General features: G+C 41.8%; 1 protein-coding gene across 6 annotated transcripts in view; it reads left to right on the top strand.

Annotated features, from left to right (window-relative positions):
* The window catches only part of JAZF1 (JAZF zinc finger 1), a 336,089-nt gene that overhangs the window by 176,812 nt on the left and 136,279 nt on the right, over nucleotides 1-22,998 (top strand). For all 6 annotated transcript variants that reach the window (XR_012334016.1, XM_073809767.1, XM_073809766.1 and 3 more), the window contains exon 2: nucleotides 7,511-7,583. Coding sequence is in view for 5 of the 6 variants with exons in the window: in XM_073809767.1 (XP_073665868.1) it covers nucleotides 7,511-7,583 (73 nt within the window). In the remaining variant the exon portion in view is untranslated. The remainder of the gene's footprint in view (nucleotides 1-7,510; nucleotides 7,584-22,998) is intronic.

Below are 22,998 nucleotides of genomic sequence, written 5' to 3'. Positions count from 1 at the left end.
TGGAGAACATTTCAAGCCTTCCAGCACGTGGGCCTGCTCTGCATTGTGGGACTCTTCGTGCAGAGTTCCAGCCACACTGGCTTTCTTGCCCCTGTCTCTGCTAATGCTCAGACCGTTTTCTATTCTGATTCACCGTTTTCTCACCTTTTCTGACTAGAGATTTAGTTCAAAGCTCATGTAAAATTTCCTTTCAAGAAGTTTCTCTGATTCGCCCAGAGAATCCTGTTTTGTTTCTACAGCAGCTGGTGTAGTCCTCTAGGTTGGCACAGATCTGTCTGTCTTGGATTATTGTTAACTGTGAATTGTGTTGTCTTTCTCGCTCAGTTGTGAATCTACTGACTTAGAATTTCCCTTTTGCAACTAGTGCATGACGAGAGTGCAGTATGTCTTTCTTGAAATGAACTCGGTATCTTTGTCTCCATGAAGAAAGTCTGAGCTCTTGTAAGTCCAAACAACGTCTTGTATCTTCTGTAGCCTCCTAACCAGCCGTTTGATTTAGACCACGGAAAATAACAGAGATTATCATCTAGAAGCAATAGCTCCATCCTCGTGATACTCATAGAGCTCTAACACAGGGTTTCTCAACATCTGCATCATTGGCATCTTCGGCCAAGTAGTTCTTTTGTTGGGGCTGGGGGGTGCTGTCCTGTGTGTGCACTGTAGGATGTGTAGCAGCATCCCTGGCCTCTACCCACTAGATGCCAGTAGCATCCTCACACCCCAGTTGTCTCTAGATATTGGCAAACATCCTGATGGGCTGGGGGTGGGGGGCAAAATCACCCACAGTTCAGAGCAACTGTTTTAAAGTATCTCTATAAATATTTTATAACTAATGAATATCGGCTCTGCAGCCCACGTTTCCCCACAGACTTCTCACCTGTGCTTTCTGTTTCAAACTTCATGCCATTTTCAGATCCCTAACCTCACCTATGAACCACTGCCTATGCCTAAGTCCCTTCCTTCAAAACCCAACTCAGTTCCTATTCATCAGTAAATCCTTCCCAGATTAGCCCTTTCTGCCCCTCTCTCTCGTTATTCTGAATTTTGCATCATTTTCTATCCTTCTGCACATCTGTGCTTACTGGTATATATTTTTCTTATAAGTGTCTCTGTACTGGCAGTCACTTACACTTGGGTCTGTTTTCCTCTCCTGTCCGTCTGACTCTCCTAGTTGAAGAGTCTGAGCTGAATGCTTATCTTTATGTCTTTTGTGTTATGCATGCCTAGGGCATTCATTTATTTGTTCAGCATATGTTCACTGATTATTTACGAAGCACTGGACTTAGGGTTTGTGGCTTCTAAAATCTGGTCCCTTAAGGAGCTTCCATTTTGGTGGGGTGTTAAGACAGATTGGCAAATGTGTGGCATAACACATGGTAGAGGTAGTGGATAGGCCAGCGCCTTGGAAGATGGGTAGAATTTCCTTGGGCAAACAATTTTAGGCAGAAGGAGTTGAAGGTCTCTTTTCATGAACAGCCATTGCCCTTCCATCCTTGCAGAGAGGATGTCGAGAGCCTCATTTTCCCTGCCTTCTCTTTTGTCACTTACCTTCACCCACCAGCAGCTCTCTTTTCTTCCAGATACGTGCTTTTAGGCTCTTCCCATGGGCAGCGGTGACATAGAAGCTCCTTTACGGTCTTGTATCACATGCTACTTGGATCCATCATCAGGTTCATTTCTGGGGAAAGCAGACACGTCCATTTGTGTGTACATGTACACATGCCTGTAAGATCAAATGGGACTAAGTTTTGGCCTTATTCCTGTTTGGAAGAATTTTATTGTTGTGTAACCCCAGCACCCCAAGTCTTCAGGGTCACTATATACAGATGTACAGGTTGTGCACTGCACAAGCATACCAGGCAGCCACGATGGACTCTGACAGTCTCTCTTGTCCCAGGTAACAAGGTAGAGAATTTGGCTGAAGAGTGCAGACTGAGAGTGTCATACATATAAGGCTACACATCTTATACTTGGGGAAAAATAGCTACCACTCTCAAGCAGCCATCAATGACCCTAGGAGTTTGATGGGTTAGTGAAGAGTTAGAAAGCATCCTGGTCAGAACTGTCTATTTCTAATAACTTTAACCCTCTGGTCATGCCGGAAACTGAAAAGGCTGCAGTATGCTGTGTTTGTTTATAAATCAGCCTCCTAGAACATCGTCCAAACGGTTCTTGGTTGAACAACGTTTATTCATTCACTTGTGGAGGAAAACTCAGGCTGCAAATGGGAACATAAATGCTTTCCTAATAGATGGCGTTATTGTACTGCACAATGTCCCTGACTTTTAGATACTTAACTCATAAAGTTTACAGCACCACTTAACTGCATCTGGATTTCACATTGAATTTGGAAAGGCAAAAATCTCACTGTAATTTGCACTGACTGCCCTGTAATGGAAATTATGGCTTGGGAAAAGTTTCAAATGACGTGTCTATAAACGAAGGAAAAGTTGATCCATTCAAAGGCCAGTTATGTGCAATTGTAGGATTTTTTATTTTTATTTTTGAAAGGACCATTGCTGGCAAGAAATATTTATTTCAGCAGCTGAAGTAAACTAACTGTGAATTAAAAGTTGTCAGTTCATCAAAACTCAGTCCTAAAAGCGGAGTGAAAGTTGCAACAGAACTTTGCTGGACTTTTAAGAAAGCTATAAAGGTTGTATGGAGGCCAGTGTTGCAACTGGTTGGTAGCAATGAGTTGACTTCAGAGGATGCGCATTAAATGGTCAAAATGCTGGCCTAATGGGACTCAGGACGCAGGGCTTCTGGTCCTAGCCCTGCTGTTAACTGGGTTTGTGTAAATAGGCATGTCACTTAACTGTCCAAGCCTCAATTTGTCTGCTCCTTTGCTCCTGTCTCCCACCATTCATTTGTTTTGGTATATCTTCCTTTCACGTTCAAGGCTTTCCCTCAAATGTCTAATGATCACTCCTTGACTGTTCTTGGCTCCTATTTAAGACACTGAGGCAATAAAAACCTGATGGGAGGCTCTGGATAGAGGCATGGATGGAGCTCGTTGACCATAGACTTATCTGCAGGGAAATCACTTAATCAAGGAATTGCCAGATGTCGGCATCTGGTGATCTCGTCTCGTCTTAGCTTAATCAGAGAGGCATCCTCCCGCCTGCCTGCCAGTGTTCTTGGGACAGTGAAGTAGGTATATTTCCACTCTAATCCCCTTGTTTTCAGCCGTGTGTTCTCCCCACTCCCCCTCTATCTTCGCTGTGCTTGGTTTCCTGGTTCAGTGTCTCTAGATAATCAACCTTTTAAACAATTCTCCTGTTTTCAGCCCTGAACCTTCCCTTCCTTGCCTTTTGCAACACCTGGCCTCTCCAAGTCCAGGGCCTCTTGGGGCTAGAAGCATGGGCCAGGAGGGGAACCCAGCGGGTTCCCCTCCTGGCCCGTGCATCTCCCCCACTGCAGGCACTTGAGACTATAGCTTCCTCTACTCTTCTGAGTCACTTGTCACTCCTGTATGAGTTTTCCATCTTCCAAAACACTGGTCCAAACCACTTGTCTGCTGATGTCTCCCCTTTTTTTCTATCCCTGGAGAGGTTTTCCTTCCTTTATTTCTTCCTTTAGTGGGGCCTTGGATGGTGAAGGAAAAAAACACCTTTGATCAATCTGCCACGTTTGACCTCAAATCTTCCATTTTCTCATCATAAAATCAGTGTATCCATTTAATAATGATGATGCGTCCCCTACATGCCTGCCCCTGAGCTGAGTGCTGCAGAGAGGAAAGAAATTGCGATGATTCATCTCTGAGAAATGTGGGAAGGGGAAAGGATGTGCCCAGCGTCTGCCTCTATGGTGACACAAGTGCGGGGACAGTGCTAGGGATGAGGTGATGCAGAGAAGGGAGGAGGGGTGCACGCGCTCAGCCAGGGATGTTGTGGAAGGCTCTGCTGAATAAACTAAAACTGTGATTTTGTGAGTTCAGCTGTTGGGGAGAAGACTGAGAACAGACTGTGCCCATTAATTATTACCAAGTGAGTCCACAGAAAAGTGGTGTTTCCATCCCAGACTTTCAGTATCCCTCATCTGGCTGGGTGGGCCTTTTCCTCTCCAGGATCTTCTGGGGCTGCCTTCCCACTCACGTCATCTCAGGCCTCCCACTGTTGCCCTCCACACAGAGCAAAGAGCCCAGCATTTGGAGGATATAGAATTTGAAGAAGGCCTTCTTGGGCAGGGGCGGCGTGATATACTGTCTCCCCCTCACTGCTGCCTCCCAGCCTTCAAATAGCTCGTTGCTGATAGAGGCCTCATTAGTCTCGTTGAGAGGTAGTATGGCTGGTTTCTGACATTCTTAAATTGGAAATGAATACAGGCATATAAATCCCAGCGATGTAGACTAGCTGAAGCACAGCCAGAGCCCATGAGCTCCTCAGTTAGCTTCTGTTAACCCAGCAAACAACCTTGATAGAGTTTTCCTGGAAGCTTGAAGATAGCGCTACAAAAGACTCAACCTAGGTCCCAAATCAGGGCACTTGGTGGACATTGGTTCCCAACACTAGAGACAGCAGAGCTGATGAACACAGGCCTCCCTGATTGAACGAGGTGTGCTGTTTGCCCTCCTTTCATCATGTTTAACTCTAGTTCCTATCCAGAAGGGTCTTAAGACTGTCCTTTCCTTATTTCTGCCGTTTGCTTGGCTTTTCTCTTAACTACTTGAGAAGTCATGGGAGCTGGTGCTGTGACATTGAGCCTTTTGCCATTTAATTGACTGTATAAAACCACAGGGCAGTAGGACCAGATGAGCTACAGCAAGCTTCCACTCTGTGTCTCGTCCTTACTCTAGAACTGTGTGTTCAAGCTATTACCCTGAACTAGGAATGGTAGAGGAAGCACATTGCTGTCTACTGTGAGGGTGCTATGTTTTAGAAACTTTGAAGTTGATAGGTTTTTATTGCTTGGGTATCTTAAAATACATTTTCATATTTGAATTCCTTTATCTTCAGTCAGCCTGAAATCTGTGAGTGTGCCAGGGGTGATATGAGACAGAAAACAGTCAACTCTTAGTGGGTTTTTTTGGCTGTGCCCTGCCCTGCTGAGAAATTTTAGGTTCATCTTCCTGTCCCTTCTTGATATAAGAGTGGTAGAGTGTTGCTGTATGGGGCTGTAGGTAGCCGCAGTATGGGATGCTTTACTTTCTTGCCAGTTGCCAGTTTAAGGAACATCGTGTGGCTATGAAAAATTCAAGCGTTTCTATCCCACAGACCATTGACTGAGGTGGATTTTATCTCTGGGCAATGGTAGCCAACGTTCCAGGTTCACCTTTTGATCAGTGCCATAAACAAGCCAGAGAAATATCTGGGAGATGGTGCACTATGGCCACTGCACTTCATATCACATTTCTTATTGTAGCGACTTGTGCAAAAACTGTCTCGGTGGTGTGGCACGTGGCTTAAAGAAGTTCTTCTTGTTGTAGTCAGTAATTTCCAATGAACAGTGTTACTCTCTCCAGTTCATTCTGCTAATGACGTTCCGTCTTCATGAGGAGGACGTCATCGTCCTGCTGTGAACACCCGAGGCCCTTGTCACTCCAGTCCTCTCCTGTAGAGTTTTTAGCATCAGACAGTTACTTTTTGGTCAGGGAGGGAGAAATAATGAAGGCGGCTATTATACTTTTACTGAATGCAAAGTGCTCCACAGTATAATTGAATCCATAAAATGGTGAGTCATGATCATTGCACGCCAGTCAGCCAGGAAGCGGGTGACGGAACTGATGTCTATTCGCGACCAGCCCTGATGCTTTTCCTCTGGTAGCACTTGTGCAGGCTTCTCCTGATTTGTGGGCACCAAGTACCTAATTTCGTTTTAAGAACACGAAGCTTTCATGGATGCTCTAAAGGTTGCCCAAGGAAACATTTAATCTGAAAGAGATGTCTCAGGCCTGGTGGACATGTGTCTGGAAGTTCTACTTTCTTGTCAGTTACCGGGGTCTGCATTCTAGAAAAACAGGAGAATCCTGCCTGAGGTGCTTCCAGATGGTTTTGTTGTTGTTGTTATGGAAAGGCATTTGGAAGCTTCTGGAAGTCCATGTCACCACTCATAATTTGAGGGTATGTGAGCATAAATCTAGCCTAGGTTATGGAAGATGGTGGAACAAAGAAAACAGTGTTTCTGGAGGCCAGGGATCTATCAATACAAACAGCCTCAGGTGCATATGTAATCATCATAGGAGGCAGAGGAAATGCTGAGTTACTGATCTGTTCTCACTTGCGCTGCCAAAACCTCGAGACCCAATGTGATGGAGCCATTCAGAGAACCTTTGTCTCTTGTTTCAGAATTTGGCTTTCATGGCTTGCGATGGCAACGACCCAGGAAGCAGGATTTCTGAATAGTGTGTCCCTGAAATTCTTGGCATAGGAAAAATAATAAAGTGAACATGAGATTCTTAACTATAACACCAATAAAAAAATCGCCACTACTGTCCAGTTTTAGTCTGGGAGTGGAAAGCATTGTAAATTGATTTTGATGCTGTCATTTTTTGCCACCTGTGCTCTATGCCACTGTGTCTGTACCCCCTACCCCATCACCTGTTAACGCACTTTGGAGTTAGCATGGGTATCTTACATCCACCATGGGCAGTAAACACTTCCTGTGCCAAGGTGCTTGAAACAATATCTGTCATTACATCAAAGAAGGTGTTATTGCCAAGTGCAGCTGGAAGAATGGTTTTAAACGAGGTTGTAATGAAATCTGTGTGAAATGTCTGAACCTTTTACTAAGAAAACAAAAATGTGTTCACGTTTCTTTATAGTCTTACTATAGAAACATTGATTTTGCATATACTTAGCACAATCATTTCTCTACATGAGAAGTTTGAATATATTTCTAGTTGTTAAAAGTGCATTTTTTGGTGCTGTGTTGGAGAAGCACTGTTAGGGAAGTTTGCTCTGGTGTTGAATTCTCTCTCTTCAAGGGGGGAAAAAACCCTCTGATGAATGTGGTGTTTGTGGATTCTGAACCAGCATGAAAATTTCTGATTGAGAGTCTAGAAAAGTTATAATAAACATACAGTTAAGAAGGAGAAGAGTTGCCCTCTAGAATGTGAATCCAAACCCAGAAAAGTATGCAGTGAATGAGAACAATACTCAGTAGATTTTCAGATTGATGAAGCTTTCCAATGACAACTAATTTGTTCCAGCATTGAAGTGAGCATAATTAACAGAGCCTTTCTTTCTTAGGCCGATTAACCACCAAAAACCATGCCAACGTTGTAACTGTAAGCAGTGAAAACCAATATTTATGAGGGCGATTGTGCAAGAGTTTGTGTGACAGATGGACATTTTATCACTGTTGATGTTTGGAATTCTCTTGAAAAGTAATGCAATATCTTGTTATTTATGAATGAACAAATGATGGTGCTTTGCTGACTGCGTTGTCTTTAAAAAGCGGTCTACTGAATTCACCTTTTTCTCCATTTAGCCTCTGTTACTTTAGGTTAGGTAGCCACATATATTTCTGATGTGAGAGCTGAAAAATCATAATTGTGTTTTTGTTTCAGATACAGATCCACGTGTTTTAGAAAAACAAGAATTACAGCAGCCAACCTATGTTGCCCTCAGTTACATCAATAGGTAAGCCATTTTCAGAATTTATAGCAACCTCATATCTGCCACATGTTTATTTTTTAAATGTATCTTTTTAACGGGGTAGGAAAAATGTTTTCAGTCTTCAGTTATTTATAGGAGATTATTTAAAATCAACTTCTATATGGAATTTTCTTGTTTCTGTGATGGGGAGAGGCAGGTTGTAGTTCTCTGTTCATAAGGCCGAAACATGACTGATTTATAAGCTCATGCTGGAAGTAGTTTGCGTGCAGAGTTAGAATATACTCTTTTGACTTCATAGGGCAGTTTGGAGATGAATGGATTTATGTTTGAGTGAAACTTTTAAACCCTGGGGTGAAGAGGTGCTTTATGAATTCAGAACATTGTTGGAATATCAGAATATATCAGGATATAACAAACTGAAATAATTTAATGTCAGAGTTACTTAGTAGCAGTTCACCTTTTAGTAAAAACATTCTCAACCGACCCCATCTGTGTTGAGTCACACGAGATTTTCCTGAAACTGAACGTGCGAGCACGACCTTAGAGAACAGTTTAGAACTTAATATATCGGGTCTAAAAGAGGACTTGTTGTTTCATCCAACTTAAATAATTAAGGAGACAGGGATTTTTGAAGAGAACCTGAAATCAACTGATGTTAGGAAAACACCCGCCCCCCGCATGAGAAAAAGACAAAGGAAAAGCGAAACTAGTTTTCAATGGGAATGAAGAATTCTCGGCTGGTAACTCAGTGCTTGAATTTCTATTGACTGTCCCCTTTTTATATAAGGCAAAGAGTGTTTCTGGTTTCTTGGTACCAGAGCTGAGGTTCGGGATCTGAGGTGGAAAGCTGGGAATGAATTATCTGTACTGTTTCACTTTAATGACTTTTCAGAAAATTTACTTAAATCTTGTCTAGAGAAGGCTTTGCATTGGAGCCACTGTGCTCAGCTTCAAGTTCTTTTATGAAGCATGTTTTTTAAAGGATTCATTAATATAAACATCTATTTGCATATCTTCTTTGGGTTTCCTACTTATCAGCCTTTCCTGGAAGCGAGATAAAATACCTAGTTTTTCATTAACCATAATTTTGGGGCTGTTTTAAGTAGAACACCTTCAAAATCACATCAGAGACAAATAAAGATGTATGTGCTTATCTGGATTTCTCACAAAACCTGTGTTGTTTCCCGAGTTTAGCACAGGTTTTGAAAAGTCTTTAAGTATACATTAGAATTATGTGAACGAGATGTATGTGAATTAGCCTAGTAACATTGAGGAATAGGATAAATAGTCTTATAGATCAATTATGGTATTGAATAGGACTTTTTAATAGTGTGGCTATTGTATTTTTGGTAAAATATGTTACCTATGTATATACAAACGCGTGTATTACTAAGCCTTATTCTAATGAGAGTCTGTGAGATTTTCACATTCATTCTTCCTGTGTGTATTGTCAGCCATGTTGGCAACAGGGATCTACTAATTACGCAGACATTACACTCACTAAAGAAAGAACTATTCTGCCAGGTGTGATTTGGGACTCTAGTGAAGTTGAAGTATAGGGACAAGGGCCACAGACAAAAAACCCACCAGAGAACTTGAATCAAGTGTGATAGTTTAGTATAAACTGTGCAGTAGGATGTGCTTCAACCCTAGAGAGTCAGGGTGTAATCAGTGAGTGTGGACTTTCTGAGATGAGTCTTCTGGAAGAAAATGAGCATTTAAAAAAATAACCTTTTATTATTATAGCCGTATATTGTAGAAAATTAGGAAATATAGTCCAAAAAAATTGTTTTTTATTAAAACATCACATTCCCGCCACCCAGATATCACTACTGGTAATACCTTAACACACATTTTCAGATCACTTTTAAAAAATACTATATAATAGCAACTGTACTTCAATAATTAGTTAATAAATACATACATACATATATACATACGTACAAAACAATATAATTTTTAACCCAAAGCTCTACATACTCTTTTGCAGCCTGCTCAGTTGTGTCACTGATCTCTACTTTTTCAGTACATTTGCATCTAATCTAATACCCTTATCATATGCAGGTTTCCCCAGGTGATCTAAACAAGTCCATTATTGCTGTTTGTCTAACCCAGTATCCAATCCAGAACATCATGTTGCACCTGGATGTTTTGCCCCCCAAGTTTCTTTTAATCTGGCACAGTGACTTGTTGAGGAGATGGGCCAGCGTCCCACAGAATACATCCACCTTCTGGGTTTCCTTTAGGTTTTCTCCAAGAGGCCATCTGGCAGGTTCCTCTGTGTCCTTTATTTGCTATAAGCTGGAAGTTAGATCTGGAGAAGATGTGTCTTGAACTGGACATATTGTATTTAGAGGTCTGAGACAATAAAGAATTCGCCATATCATGTCCTAGCTGGTAGAGAAGCAGACGTATGTAGGGGATTGAGATGTTTATTCGTGATCTTTAAGTCAAGAGAAGGACTGTGTATGGAAGGTTGCCCAGGTTACTAACAGCCCTTCTCACTCAGGATCCCTCTGTGGACAGTGCTGCATACATAACAGGACTGAACACATGGTAGACACTCTAGATATTGGTGTGTAGGTGATAAATAAACACCTGGTAGGTGGAAAAGAGAGCTGAGCAATGGAGAGCTGCAAGGAGGAAGCCAAGTCTGGCCATAGGGGAAAAAAATGCTAAAAGGAGCCTTAAGGGGACTGGATACACTAAAACTCCTAGAAGAAAACATAGGCAGAACACTCTTTGACATAAATTGCAGCAATATTTTTTTGGACCCGTCTCCTAGAGTAATAGAAATAAAAACAAAAATAAACAAATGGGACCCAATTAAATTTAAAACCTTTTGCACAGCAAAGGAAACCACGAACAAAATGAAACAACAACCTATGGAATGGGAGAAAATATTTGCAAACTATGCGACCAACAAGGGATTAATTTCCAAAATATACAAACAGTTCATACAGCTTAATATCAAAAATCCAAACAACACAATCAAAAAATGGGCAGAAGATCTAAATAAACATTTCTCCAAAGAAGACGTACAGATGGCTAACAGGCACATGAAAAGATGCTCAGTATCACAAATTATTAGAGAAATGCAAATCAAAACTACAATGAGGTATCACCTCACACCGGTCACAGTGGCCATCATCGAAAAGTCTATAAATAATAAATGCTGGAGAGGGTGTGGAGAAAAGGGGACCCTCCTACCCTGTTGGTGGGAATGTAAATTGATGCACCCACTATGTACAACAGTGTGGAGGTTCCCTAAAAACTAAAAATAGGGGTACCATATGATCCAGCAATCCCACTCCTGGGCATATATCTGGAGAAAACTCTAATTCAAACTCTAATTCAAAAAGATACATGCACCCCAATGCTCAGAGCAGAGCTATTTATAATAGCCAAGACATGGAAGCAACCTAAATGTCCCTCAATTACTACTCAGAATATTAGCTGTAAAAAATAAGGGCTTCCCTGGTGGCGCAGTGGTTGAGAATCCGCCTGCCGATTCAGGGGACACGGGTTCGTGCCCCGGTCCTGGAAGATCCCACATGCTGCGGAGTGGCTGGGCCCGTGAGCCATGGCCGCTGAGCCTGTGCGTCCGGAGCCTGTGCTCTGCAACGGGAGAGGCCACAACAGTGAGAGGCCCGTGTACCGCAAAAAAAAATTAAAATAAAATAATGCCAGCAACATGGATGAACCTAGAGATTATCATATTAAGTGAAATAAGTCAGGCAGAGAAAGACATATCATATAATATCACTTATGTAGCTTCTTTAAAAAATGATACAAGTGAACTTATTTATAAAACAGAAATAGACTCACAGACACAGAAAACAAACTTATGGTTACCAAAGGGGAAAGAGGGGGAAGGGATAAATTAGGAGTTTGGGATTAACATATATACACTATTATATATAAAATATAATAAATAAACAACAAGGTCCTACTGTATAGTATAGGGAACTATATTCAATATCTTGTAATAACCTATAATGGAAAAGAATCTGAAAGAGAACATATATATATGTATAACTGAATCACTTTGCTGTACACCTGAAACTAGCACAACTTTGTGAACCAACTATACTTCAATTAAAAAAGGAAAGAAAAAAAATTGGGATAAAAAGGAGTCTTAAGGGCCTTTGATCCAGAAGGGAAACATATTGAAATTCACATGAAGCCAGTAAACATGCAAGAAGAGAGTAATCAAGGTTAGATAATAAAAGAAAGTCAGCTAGATGGCAATATCCTGAATACTGCAGAAAAGAGTACTATTCAAAAAAAAATTGAACAAATAAGGTTTTTTTTCCCCCTTAAACCTCAGGGGGAAATAAAATCTTTGCTGAGCAGTGAAGACAGGAAAAGAATTAATATTTTTCTGCTCATATATCTGTTTATGCAACTCTGATTTTCTTTTGGGCACCTCAAAATTGAGTTGAAACTTTCTTTGGCAATAACACTGACTGAAATTGCAGAGTTAGGGTACTTAAAATGGAGCTAGCTTTTTGGATTAAAAAAAAAAAAGAACTGCGTGGAAATCGGAGAGCCTTTGTTTATACCTATTTTAAATTGCTTTACTCTCTTGAACATAATGTGTTGAACAACCTTTAATTCCTTTAAAAGCGCATCTGTTACAACACCTGAGCAAATTTTAAAATAAAAATAGTTTAGTGAGAAAGAGGGAGATTGAATGAATTAGTGAGGGTTGAAGGAGTAGTTCCAGGGGAAAAAAGATAGATATGGATTCTAAGGATAGGAAGTTCTGTTGATTTTGTGACGTTAGAAACAATGACAAGTTCATGTAATAGGAAATTTAATTGCTTAGTTTGTATAATATTTATACACCTGGCAAAAAGGTATAAAGGGCAAGAAGAAAAGCTAGATTTTGGATAGAGGAAACAATATAGAAGAAATAATACTGAAAGAGCAAACATAACTCTTTATGTCTTGAGCTCTATGCTAAGCATTTTTCACATTACTTATTTCATTTAATCTTCACAGTGACCACATAAAAGAAGTACTGTGATGATCTTCATTTTACAGGTTCAGAAGTTGAGACTCAGAGACGTTAAGTGACTTGCCCTAGGTCCCCGGCTGGTAGGAACTGGAGTATTGGGTTCAGACCTGCACAGTTAGGCTCCAGAACCTGTGTTTCTAATCGCTCTACAGGCTGCCTTGTTGGGATATCAGAGAGTAAAGTACTAGCTTAGAAAAGTAAGAGGAGAAGGTGGAAAACTAATGATGAAAAAATCGGGTAGGACAGCTGGGCAGAGGGGATGCAGAAGGACATAAAGATGAGAGTAATTACCGTGCTGTAGATAATTGGAGGGTAACAACCTAATAAAATTAAACAGTAGGAGACAGCAGAAGCAAAAAAATTGCTATGAGAAAGGTGACCAGGAGCTCCTAAGTGATGTATTGCTGCAAGGAAACTGGCTTGAGCGTGCAGGGCACAACCTAGCATAGCAGGCTTCAGCTAGAGTGGGGAAGGATGTCCACCACCACCTCTCACCAGTAGGCAGATGATAGGTGCGCTGCGGGGTGAAGTCAGGCATCGCCTTAGAAAGATAGATGAGAAGCGCTGGGCTGCATCTGGGTATTTCCTTCAAGTTATTGTTATATAGTCCAGGTAGCTGCCTCGAGGTGACAAGATAGCTTATTAATAACTTGTGACTCCCCAGAAATGGGTAATTGGGATAACTTAAAGACATGATAATAGACATGACTATAGCTGTTAATTACACTATTTTCTTTACAAAATATGTTTGTATTAAAATAATTGAATTTTCCAAATTAACTTTTAATTTTTTAAATGTGTATATAATTTTGGTGTAAACTATAAAGGAATATCATGACTAGGCACAAATGGGTACCTTCCTGCACTCAATTCTTGTCATTTACTACCTAATAAACATGGAATATTCTCTCATTCCTAAACTACAGCTCTACTAGAATTCTCTTTGTAAGACTCCCTGCACCACTTGGCATAATAGTAGTTAGGTATGACCTCCTCTAAAAATGAATTTGCTTAGTGTTTGCTATTAAACAGCAAATTCTAGTCCCTAGAATAGTAATTCCAATGGATGTTTGCCAGCTCTCCTCTCCCTCTCTCCCTCTCTCCCTCTCTCCCTCTCTCCCTCTCTCCCTCTCTCCCTCTCTCCCTCTCTCCCTCTCTCCCTCTCTCCCTCTCTCTCTGTCTCTCTCTGTCTCTCTCTCTCTCTCTCTCTCACACACACACACACACACACACACACACACACACACACACACACACACACACACACACACACACACAAACACACAGACAAAACTCATTTATTCCCAAATAGTTCTGTGGTCAATTGATTTGAGGAAATCTGGAGTTAAATAACATGGGTTTCTTTACCACAGGATTTAATCAGATCCTCTCCTATGCTGATATGCATTTTAAGTCTCCAAGAGAGATAGTATAATTTTCATATGTACCTGATCCCAGAGCACTTTTTCTTGAAGCATCTGATGGGACTAGTTCTGCTAGTTGGGGGCTGCTAGAATTCAGTCACTTCCACTTACATCCTCAACTTCCCCAAGGAACCATGAAGCCTTTTATTCAGGACAGCCTGCTCGTCTTTTTCTGATTCAAAATGCAGAACACTACCATTTCCCTCCTGTTCAACTGGGAAGAACAAGGACAAAATTCTGCCCTTACACGCCAACTCCATCAACTTCTACTCTGTGCCTGTTTGAATAGTGATCCATTTGCTTCTCTCAACCTGCCCAGACACCTAGGTGGTTTCTATTAAAAATAAAGCTTTTTAGACATACAGATGGCCAAGAAGCACATGAAAAGCTGCTCAGCATCACTAATTATTAGAGAAAGGCAAATTAAAACTACAATGAGGTATCACCTCACACCAGTTAGAATGGGCATCATCAGAAAATCTACAAACAACAAATGCTGGAGAGGGTGTGGAGAAAAGGGAACCCTCTTGAACTATTGGTGGGAATGTAAATTGATACAGCCACTATGGAGAACAGTATGGAGGTTCCTTAAAAATCTAAAAATAGAATTACCATATGACCCAGCAATCCCACTACTGGGCACATACCCAGGGAAAACGGTAATTCAAAAAGACGCATGCACTCCAATGTTCATTGCAGCACTGTTTACAATGGCCAGGTCATGGAAGCAACCTAAATGCCCATCAACAGACGAATGGATAAAGAAGATGTGGTACATATACACAATGGAATACTACTCAGCCATAAAAAGGAATGAAATTGGGTCATTTGTAGAGACGTGGATGGATCTAGAGACTGTCATACAGAGTGAAGTAAGTCAGGAAGAGAAAAACAAATATATATTAACGCATATATGTGGACCCTAGAAAAATGGTACAGATGAACCGGTTTGCAGGGCAGAAATAGAGGCACAGATGTAGAGAACAAACATGGACACCAAGGGGGGAAAGCAGTGCAGGGGGAGGTGAATTGGGAGGTTGGGATTGACATATATACACTAATATGTATAAAATAGACAAGTAATAAGAACGTGCTGTATAAAAAAAATTTAAAAAAACAATAAATAAATAAACTTTTTTTGTTTGTTTAGAAATGATCCCTGTTTCTTCCCGCCCATCTCCAATGTCATTCTCTTCTCTCTCTAAGGAATAGAGCAATGCAGTGGTGAAGAGCATGCGAGCAGGAGTCAGACTGCTTAGGTTTAAGTGCTGTCTCTGCTATGCGTGAGCTATGTGAGCAAATCGACAAGTCTCAGCCTCTGTTTCCTCAACTCTAATGATAATAATAATACCTTCCTAACAGTGGGTATTAAATCAGTGTGGACAAAGCACATATAGCGGTCAGTGCCTGGGACATAGGAAGTGTTGTATAAGTAATAGGTCTTTTATTATTCTTTATATTCTGCTCATGCTAAGTCTCCCTTTTCTCTATCAAGTCAATAATTAGAGGAACAACTGCAGAGGAAGCATTGCTTTGGAGCTAGGCCAGAACAGTTCCTACCAGGAAAGAAGCTCCACGAAGGCAGGGATACTTTCTATCTCCCACGACTGTGTCCCCAGCCCCCAGAACGGTATCTGGCACATAGTAGACTCTCAATAAATGTTTATTGAATGAGGAAATGAGTGAGTATGAATTTTCATATGAGTGAATGAGAGAGTGAACAAATCATTGATTCTAGGGACACTTCTCTGAGACACCTACTCAGAAGGAGCCTCTACTTCCCATGTGCACTGAGAGGGCTATGTGATAAAAATGGAGTGGGGTACAACTTTTATTCAGTATTCACATGGAATGCAGCATAAAGTATGCTAAACAGTGGCCATTGCCAATTCCCCCACCATAAACAACTGGACAGATGGATGAGACAGTGGTTTTCAAGCTCCGGACAATAGGCAGTACCAGATGATCCCTGAGATAAAGGAGACTTAGGAGGTGAGCTCTGTGGTCATCTGGCTCACTGACAGGACAGTTTCCTTACTGCAGTCGAGTGAGCTAGAACCCAAAGAGAGAGGGCTCAGAGTTAGGGCAACTAAAGCTGCTGGAATCTGTAGCACAGGGAGACTGGAGATGAGAGATCTGTGCAGAAAGGGACCACAAAGGTCTGTATGAAGGTCCTTCATGAGTCCATGGCTGAGAGTGGACATGTTCAGGGTAAGACTGTGAGTCTTACCAAAGAGCAGGAGCTACAGGAGTAAGGATGGAACAGCAAGACCAGAGGTCAAGCAGTACTGGTAGGCATTGCATTCTAGCCCAGCCAGCGTGGAAACAACAACCTGTTAATACCCTAATCTTCCAACTGAGGTGCCAGAAAGACTCAAATTAGAGATAAGGACTTTGTTCTAGAGTGTGGCCTGCTCTAGAGATAGCCTAACAGCTCCTAAAACCAAGACTCCATAAGTTTTTCAGAGGAGACAGTTCGGAGGTGAGTGCTGACAAGTTAGAAGGTCTTGGGAAACACTTTGGGCTTTCACAGATCGGCCTTAATAAACCATAAATGTAGGCTTACACAAGTTCAACATGATCAGCCTGAAACTGAGCTGCCTGCTGGAACAAAAATCAATAGTCTTCACAGAAATTAATCAGATACACAATGTCTAATACACAATAAAAAATTACTAGACATGAAAGGCTTAGGAAAGTCTTACTCTTCAGCGTGGGAAAAAAAAAAAAAAAAAAAAGCAGTCAATAGACACCCTCCCTGAGATAGCTCAGGTGTTAGATTTAGGAAACAAAGACTTAAAAGCAGTCATTAAAAATGTGTTCAAGACGTAAAGGAAAAATATACTAAATAAGAGTGTTTTGAATGAAAATAAAATTAGTCTGGATGCTTTTTTTAAAAAAATTCTCCTACCAGAATCTGAACTACTTAATGAAAGCTTTCTTCCTCTTTCTTTCATTCCCACTCCCAAACCTCACCTAATTCCCCCAAACCCTCACTCTTGCTATTTCAGTTGGACTTATTTTTGCCAGATTATAGTCAGTCATGGCCTCATAAAAAAGGCTGTAATTGGCCAAGTGTGTACTGCCCTTCTATTTATTTTATACAAACAAGCCTGAAGCATTTGACTTTTTTTTTAATCTGAAAGCAGTGGATTTTTTTTTTCATGAAACCACCTGTTGTGGTCTTTTGAGAGCAATCATTTATTACAGCACAAGACATGCTTTCCTATTTCCCTCTGTCCACTAGATCTGAGGTTCTGCTGTGTGCCTGGGCCCCAGACTGAAGTTTGTGGCCTAATGTATGCCATAAACATGTTGCAGGCTGTCAGATCTCGAACACCAGACATTGTGCTACTATTTTCTTAGCCTATGTTCTTATGGACATCAGTTGAAACAAAGCCGAGATGGCTGCCTGCCAGATTCTCCTTGTAATCTCTCTGTAATATCTCTAACCTGATTTGGCTTGCTCGTTGTGTACTTCAAGACCCATGTACTCTCAGGAGACACTGGGAAGCTGGAAAGAGCCCTTATGTGACATTTTGGCTTTTGCGCCTACAGAATTAGCTTGGGCTGCTGGCATAAAACACATGGTGGGAGAGGTGAGTCCTGGCAGAGCTGGGTGATATGATTCGCCTCTTAGGTACTGGGCCTCCCTGTATAACTTGTCATCTACAGTTAGGGCAATCAGCATGTTAAAACAGGCTGTTTATACAACTCAAATCATACTGGGCCATTTTTTAGTCTTTCTTATGTCTACCCATAAGTATTTGTAATTGTTCTTTTTATGCATCTTTAAGTCCATTTCAAAGCTGCATTACATTTTTTCAAAATCTTCAAACTTATTGGTCGAAAGAGATTCGGTGATATTGAAACCATTTAGAAATAGTCTTAGATTTCCTTTTCTTCTCCCCTTTGTAGAAACCCATTTCTTGGACTTTAACCTAAGCAAGAGCTGCTATATTTTCAATATCTCCAGCTGTGACATTTCCCTGTGGGTCAGAGTCCCCAGTACCGCCTCCCTTTTGTGCCCTCTTCCTGGCACCACATTTACCTAGAGACCTCTAGGATCTCAGCCCTTCCTTCCTTGCTTACCTCCACATTCGGGCTGGTTGCTGGATATTAGCTTTGAATTTACCAATTTAGATTAATCCCTCATCCCAGGGCCCTTGCCCACTCATTATCTCCAGTCTCAGCCTCAGGTCAACCTGACGTGATGTGCCTCGCTTCTCAGGCTAGCTGCTGGGGGTCGCTACAGAAAAGTGCCTTACAGCACAATGTGTTCCACCACAAACACAACCATTCCAACCTCAGCTGGACCCTCAAGACTGTCCCATAATCCTTTCATCCCAAGTTAAAACCTTGCTAAACTTACCACAGTCAGTTTCAAGTGTTTCCCATTGTATTAATGTTCCTAAAGGAATTCCCAGTCCCCTCATCAGCAGATGTTCTCAGTTCCTGTCCAGAAAAGATGGAGACCATTTCTGCATCCCGTCTCAACTTCTCTCTTTTCCGTCTCCAATCTCATCTGGATTTTTCATCCATGTTCTGTTCATTCTCTCTCTCCCTTGTTCAAAGCTGGCGTCAAGGCCCATACTCCACAGCCATCTCTCGTCTATGTGGCCTTAAACCCCCTATTATCTGACTTGATTTAGTCACACTTCATATATCCTAAGGTCTGATCTATCCTAAGAATGCCCTGTCCTTTTCTGTTTTCTTTTCATGGATAACTACGTCATCTTCCCTGAGACCTTCCCCTACTTGGCGTACCAAATTTGATGCCCTTGGCCACTGTCTGTTTCTGAAACCATTTCCTCCCTTGCACCCACAAACTCGTCCTGTCCTGGTTTTTCTCCTACCTCTTGGCCACACAAATAGAGGCTTCTCCCTAAGTTTTGTCCCTAGAATTTTGCTTTTCCGTCTTTATTCACTCCATTCTTTGAGTTTAGCTCTCACTTCTGTGGAGAGGACTCCCAACCCCTAATGCCAGGATTTCTCCAATTCTCATTTCTAACTGCCGGTTGGTACATGAATGTTCAGTACAGGCTCAATTCATCCAGTGCTGGGCCCATTTTTTCACATCCCCCTCCAAAATGGCTTCTCCTTTTTGGATTCATAATGTTGTTTCATGATACCTACCCATTCATTAGTCTAGGAAGCTTGGAGTTAATTATTTTCTACCCACCACTTTCTCTCACCCCCATTTCCAAATAACCAGGCACCAAATCTGTAACATCTGCATCCTCATCACCTTTAAAAAAAAATAAATTTATTTATTTTATTTATTTATTTTTGGCTGCGTTGGGTCTTCGTTGCTGCACGCGGGCTTTCTCTAGTTGCGGCGAGTGGGGGCTACTCTTCGTTGCAGTGCACGGGCTTCTCATTGCGGTGGCTTCACTTGTTGTGGAGCACGGGCTCTAGGCACGTGGGCTTCAGTAGTTGTGGCACACAGGCTTCAGTAGTTGTAGCTCACGGGCTCTAGAGTGCAGGCTCAGTAGTTGTGGTGCACGGGCTTAGTCACTCCGCGGCATGTGGGATCTTCCGGGACCAGGGCTCGAACCCGTGTCCCCTGCATTGGCAGGCGGATTCTTAACCACTGCGCCACCAGGGAAGCCCCCTCATCACCTTTTGAACACTTCCCCTGCTACCGTCCTTCCTTGAAACTCTAACTCCGTTTCGGATTGTCTCAAGAACTCATGAACCTCTCTGCCTGCCTCCACCCTGAGTGCCAGCTGCCATCAGAAGATTGGTCAAAAGTATCAGTCCATCAGCACCAGGTACAAAAACCTTCCATGCTTTGCCCTCAGCTTGCCGTGTTCTTCCTCTTTTCTTCACTCTTTCCTGGCTGTGACAATTTTGCTCTTCAAGATCAACTTTTAATGCTACCTATTTTATGAAGGTTCCCCACAATCCCAGAATGATTTGTTGAAATCTTTAAGTTCCTTTTCCAAAATCATAGCATTTACACACTTTGCTGTGACCATTGACTCATAAAATTTAGATTTGTGTACAAATGTATTTAAGATCAGTAGCTTATCTCCTCTCTCCCCAACTCCCCACCAAGCCTCCTACCCCAGAGCAACCAACATCATAGTGGGTCTCCATCTGCATTTGTACTCAGGTGCAGACATGTATTGTAGGGGTTTGGTTGTTGGTGACATTTGTTTTTATAAAAAATGGGAGCCTGAAATATATATAGGTATGTGTATATGTGTGTGTGTGTGTGTATAAATTGCACACTTCTCTTTTTGATTTCCATTTAACTTCTTCTGGGTCAAAGTTAGAAATAGCTCTAACTCATTCTTTTAATACCTACATACAATTCTAAGAAACAGATGTATAATAGTTCAACCCTTTCACTACTGATTGGTGGACATTCAGGTTGTTGTCAGATTTGTTTGCATGTGTTTGTGTTTTTGCCACTAATAACAGGGCTGCCACATGGATTAACCCCTGTTTATTCTGCACGCTGATATTCTTTGCTTGTGTTTCTACATTAGTAGACCCTAAGTCAGACCACCTCCCTCTCCCGCCAATGGCTTCCCGTCTCATGTGGAGTCAAAATGAAACTCCTCAGCATGGCTCACCAGGCCTCTGTGATGGGGCGCTCGCCACCTCTCAGCCTCACCCCTCACCAGTACAGCTCCTGCTTGGTGAGATCGCCCTGCTCCCAGCCCTTGTCCCCACTAGTCCCTCTGCTGGGATGCTCTCCCTCCCATCAGAGCTTCACGCAGCTCCCTCCCTCCCCTCCTGCAGGTATCTGGTCACGTGTCACCTGCACAGCAGGCCTTCTCTGACCCCCCACTGAAATAGTTCCCTGTCGGCCTTACTCTGCTCTCTTGTTCTTTATGTTACTTATGACCACCTCAAATCACAGTTTAATTAATTGCTTTGTTGTTTGGTACCTGGCTCCTGCTGGAGAATGGGCGCTCCCTAGGGGTAGGGACTTTGTCTTGGTCATCACTCTGTCCTCAGCTTCTGGAACAGGGCCTGTTACATCATAGGTGGTCAGTGAATATGTCCTGAATAAGCGTGTGACTAACAACCGTAGTTTTATATGTATGTGTCTTGTGTTGCCCTCCCATTACGTGTTTTATTCATCTTTCTATTCCTTGCCTCTTCACACCTGACTATATGGCAAGTACTTTGCCTATGGTATGAGATGCAATCAAAGGACTGTTGTGCGCGGTGGCAAATTTTAACATAAGGGACGACCTTGGAGATGCCCCTCCGCCTGCCACCATACACGTTTAGAAAATGACTCAAGGCGCTACATCTCTCTTATTTCATTTGGAAATTCAGATCGCTGGCAGTAATCTACTTGATTTATCGTTTTCCCCTTATGTGGAGCACCTCGGAGTTAATTAAGAAGGCCATGAATCTTCCCTCCGTTGCTCTCGCGCACTCCCCTTTGCTGGATGCTCTCATATTGCTGAGACTGTTGATTTGGGACTCAGGTTGAAACATTACTTAATTTTCTCATATTGAGGTTCATTATGCTGAGCCTCAAGACTAGTCTTGCCTCTGAAGGCCCCTTCACTGGCAAGCTTTAAAATAGTTTCGTGTTCCCAGTTTCTAAATAACTTGTTCTCATTTCCGCAACGATGGCCAAGACCCTGCCTGTTGGCTCACAGTAGAGCAGCTGGGTCAGCCCCATGGCCCCAGAAAGACCTCACCAGCCTCACAGTGTAGACTCTCAGCTCTGGTCCGTGCGTAGGTTGTTCCCAGCAATAGCAATGCAGACTTGGAGGGGAGAGCTACACGGCCATGCCCCGCAACACCACACAAGACCATCCGGCCCGAATAAGAGAAGACAGTCAAGTCATGAGAAAACATTAGCCTTATGTCCTTAGAAGACCAAAGCTAAATTTTATTGAAATTGTCATGTTAAGGAAGAATGGAATGTGTAATACAGGAAATTACTTCCTTTGTCTCATCATTTTCAACACAGATTGGCTTCTGTTAGTTGAGCACCTACTGTGTGCAGGGCACAGGGCAATGCACTTCACTGTGTCATCCGTAATCTCACAATGACTCTGCCTCACAGCTCTGCTCTCCCTTTTACCCCTAATAAAATGAATTCCCAGGGAGGTTGTGGGACCTTTTAGTGCCTTGGACCCCTCTGGTGAGCTGGAGAAGCCTATGGACTATTTCCCAAAATAATATTTTTAAGTTCATAAGCTAAAATATATAATATTACAAAGAAAACCAATTATATTCCAATGCAATTGTCAAAATTTTAAAATTATGAATTTTTGATATGTGCTTCTTAAGGCCTTAAATAAGAAAGCTTAGGTGCTGGGTGAATAGTTTCCATAATTTCAAATTAGTATGAATATAAACAATATTTTGAGATATCTGTTAAAATTATACCGTGGTATCAAAATATCTGTGACATCTCTGGGTGCGAAGTCATAGACACTGCGAAAATACTATGATTAGTTGCCTATATTCATAATTGAAAGAAATGCTACATTTCAGTTAGAGGTTAGTGAAAGGTGTAATTTTTTAATTCAAGTCCACAGGTCTCCTGAGTTCTATCCGTGGTCTCTTTAGGTCCACATACCCCAGGTTAAGAACACCTCAGGTAGGTGTCACCGTTACTAAGTAACTTTCAGAGGTGAACGCAGATCCAAACTGATGCAATTCCAAAGTCGTTGCTTTTTCCTGTATGTCATGGTGCCTCCCCATACTATTACCTTGCTTTCCATAAAAACTTCACATATTTTACTCATCATCATACTGCCGTGTGGGGTAGGTCATGGCACAAACAAATAATAAAAATTAGGATGTATATAATAAACCTTTTTTTTTTTAAACAAGGAACTTCCACAAATAATTCCAAGCATTCTGATTTCTTATGAAATCATACATTTTCTCCACTGAGCCATGATTCTATTACAACAATTTCTCTGAGCTTATTTTCTACGAGGATCAGAGAAATTCAGTGACTTACCCACGTTCACACAGCTACTAGATGACAGACTCGGGATTT

Source organism: Tursiops truncatus, chromosome 9 (assembly GCF_011762595.2).
Source record: "Tursiops truncatus isolate mTurTru1 chromosome 9, mTurTru1.mat.Y, whole genome shotgun sequence".
Classification (NCBI taxonomy): domain Eukaryota; kingdom Metazoa; phylum Chordata; class Mammalia; order Artiodactyla; family Delphinidae; genus Tursiops; species Tursiops truncatus.
The sequence above is the reverse complement of the archived record's forward strand: the minus strand, read 5'-3'. Positions and strand labels throughout refer to the sequence as shown.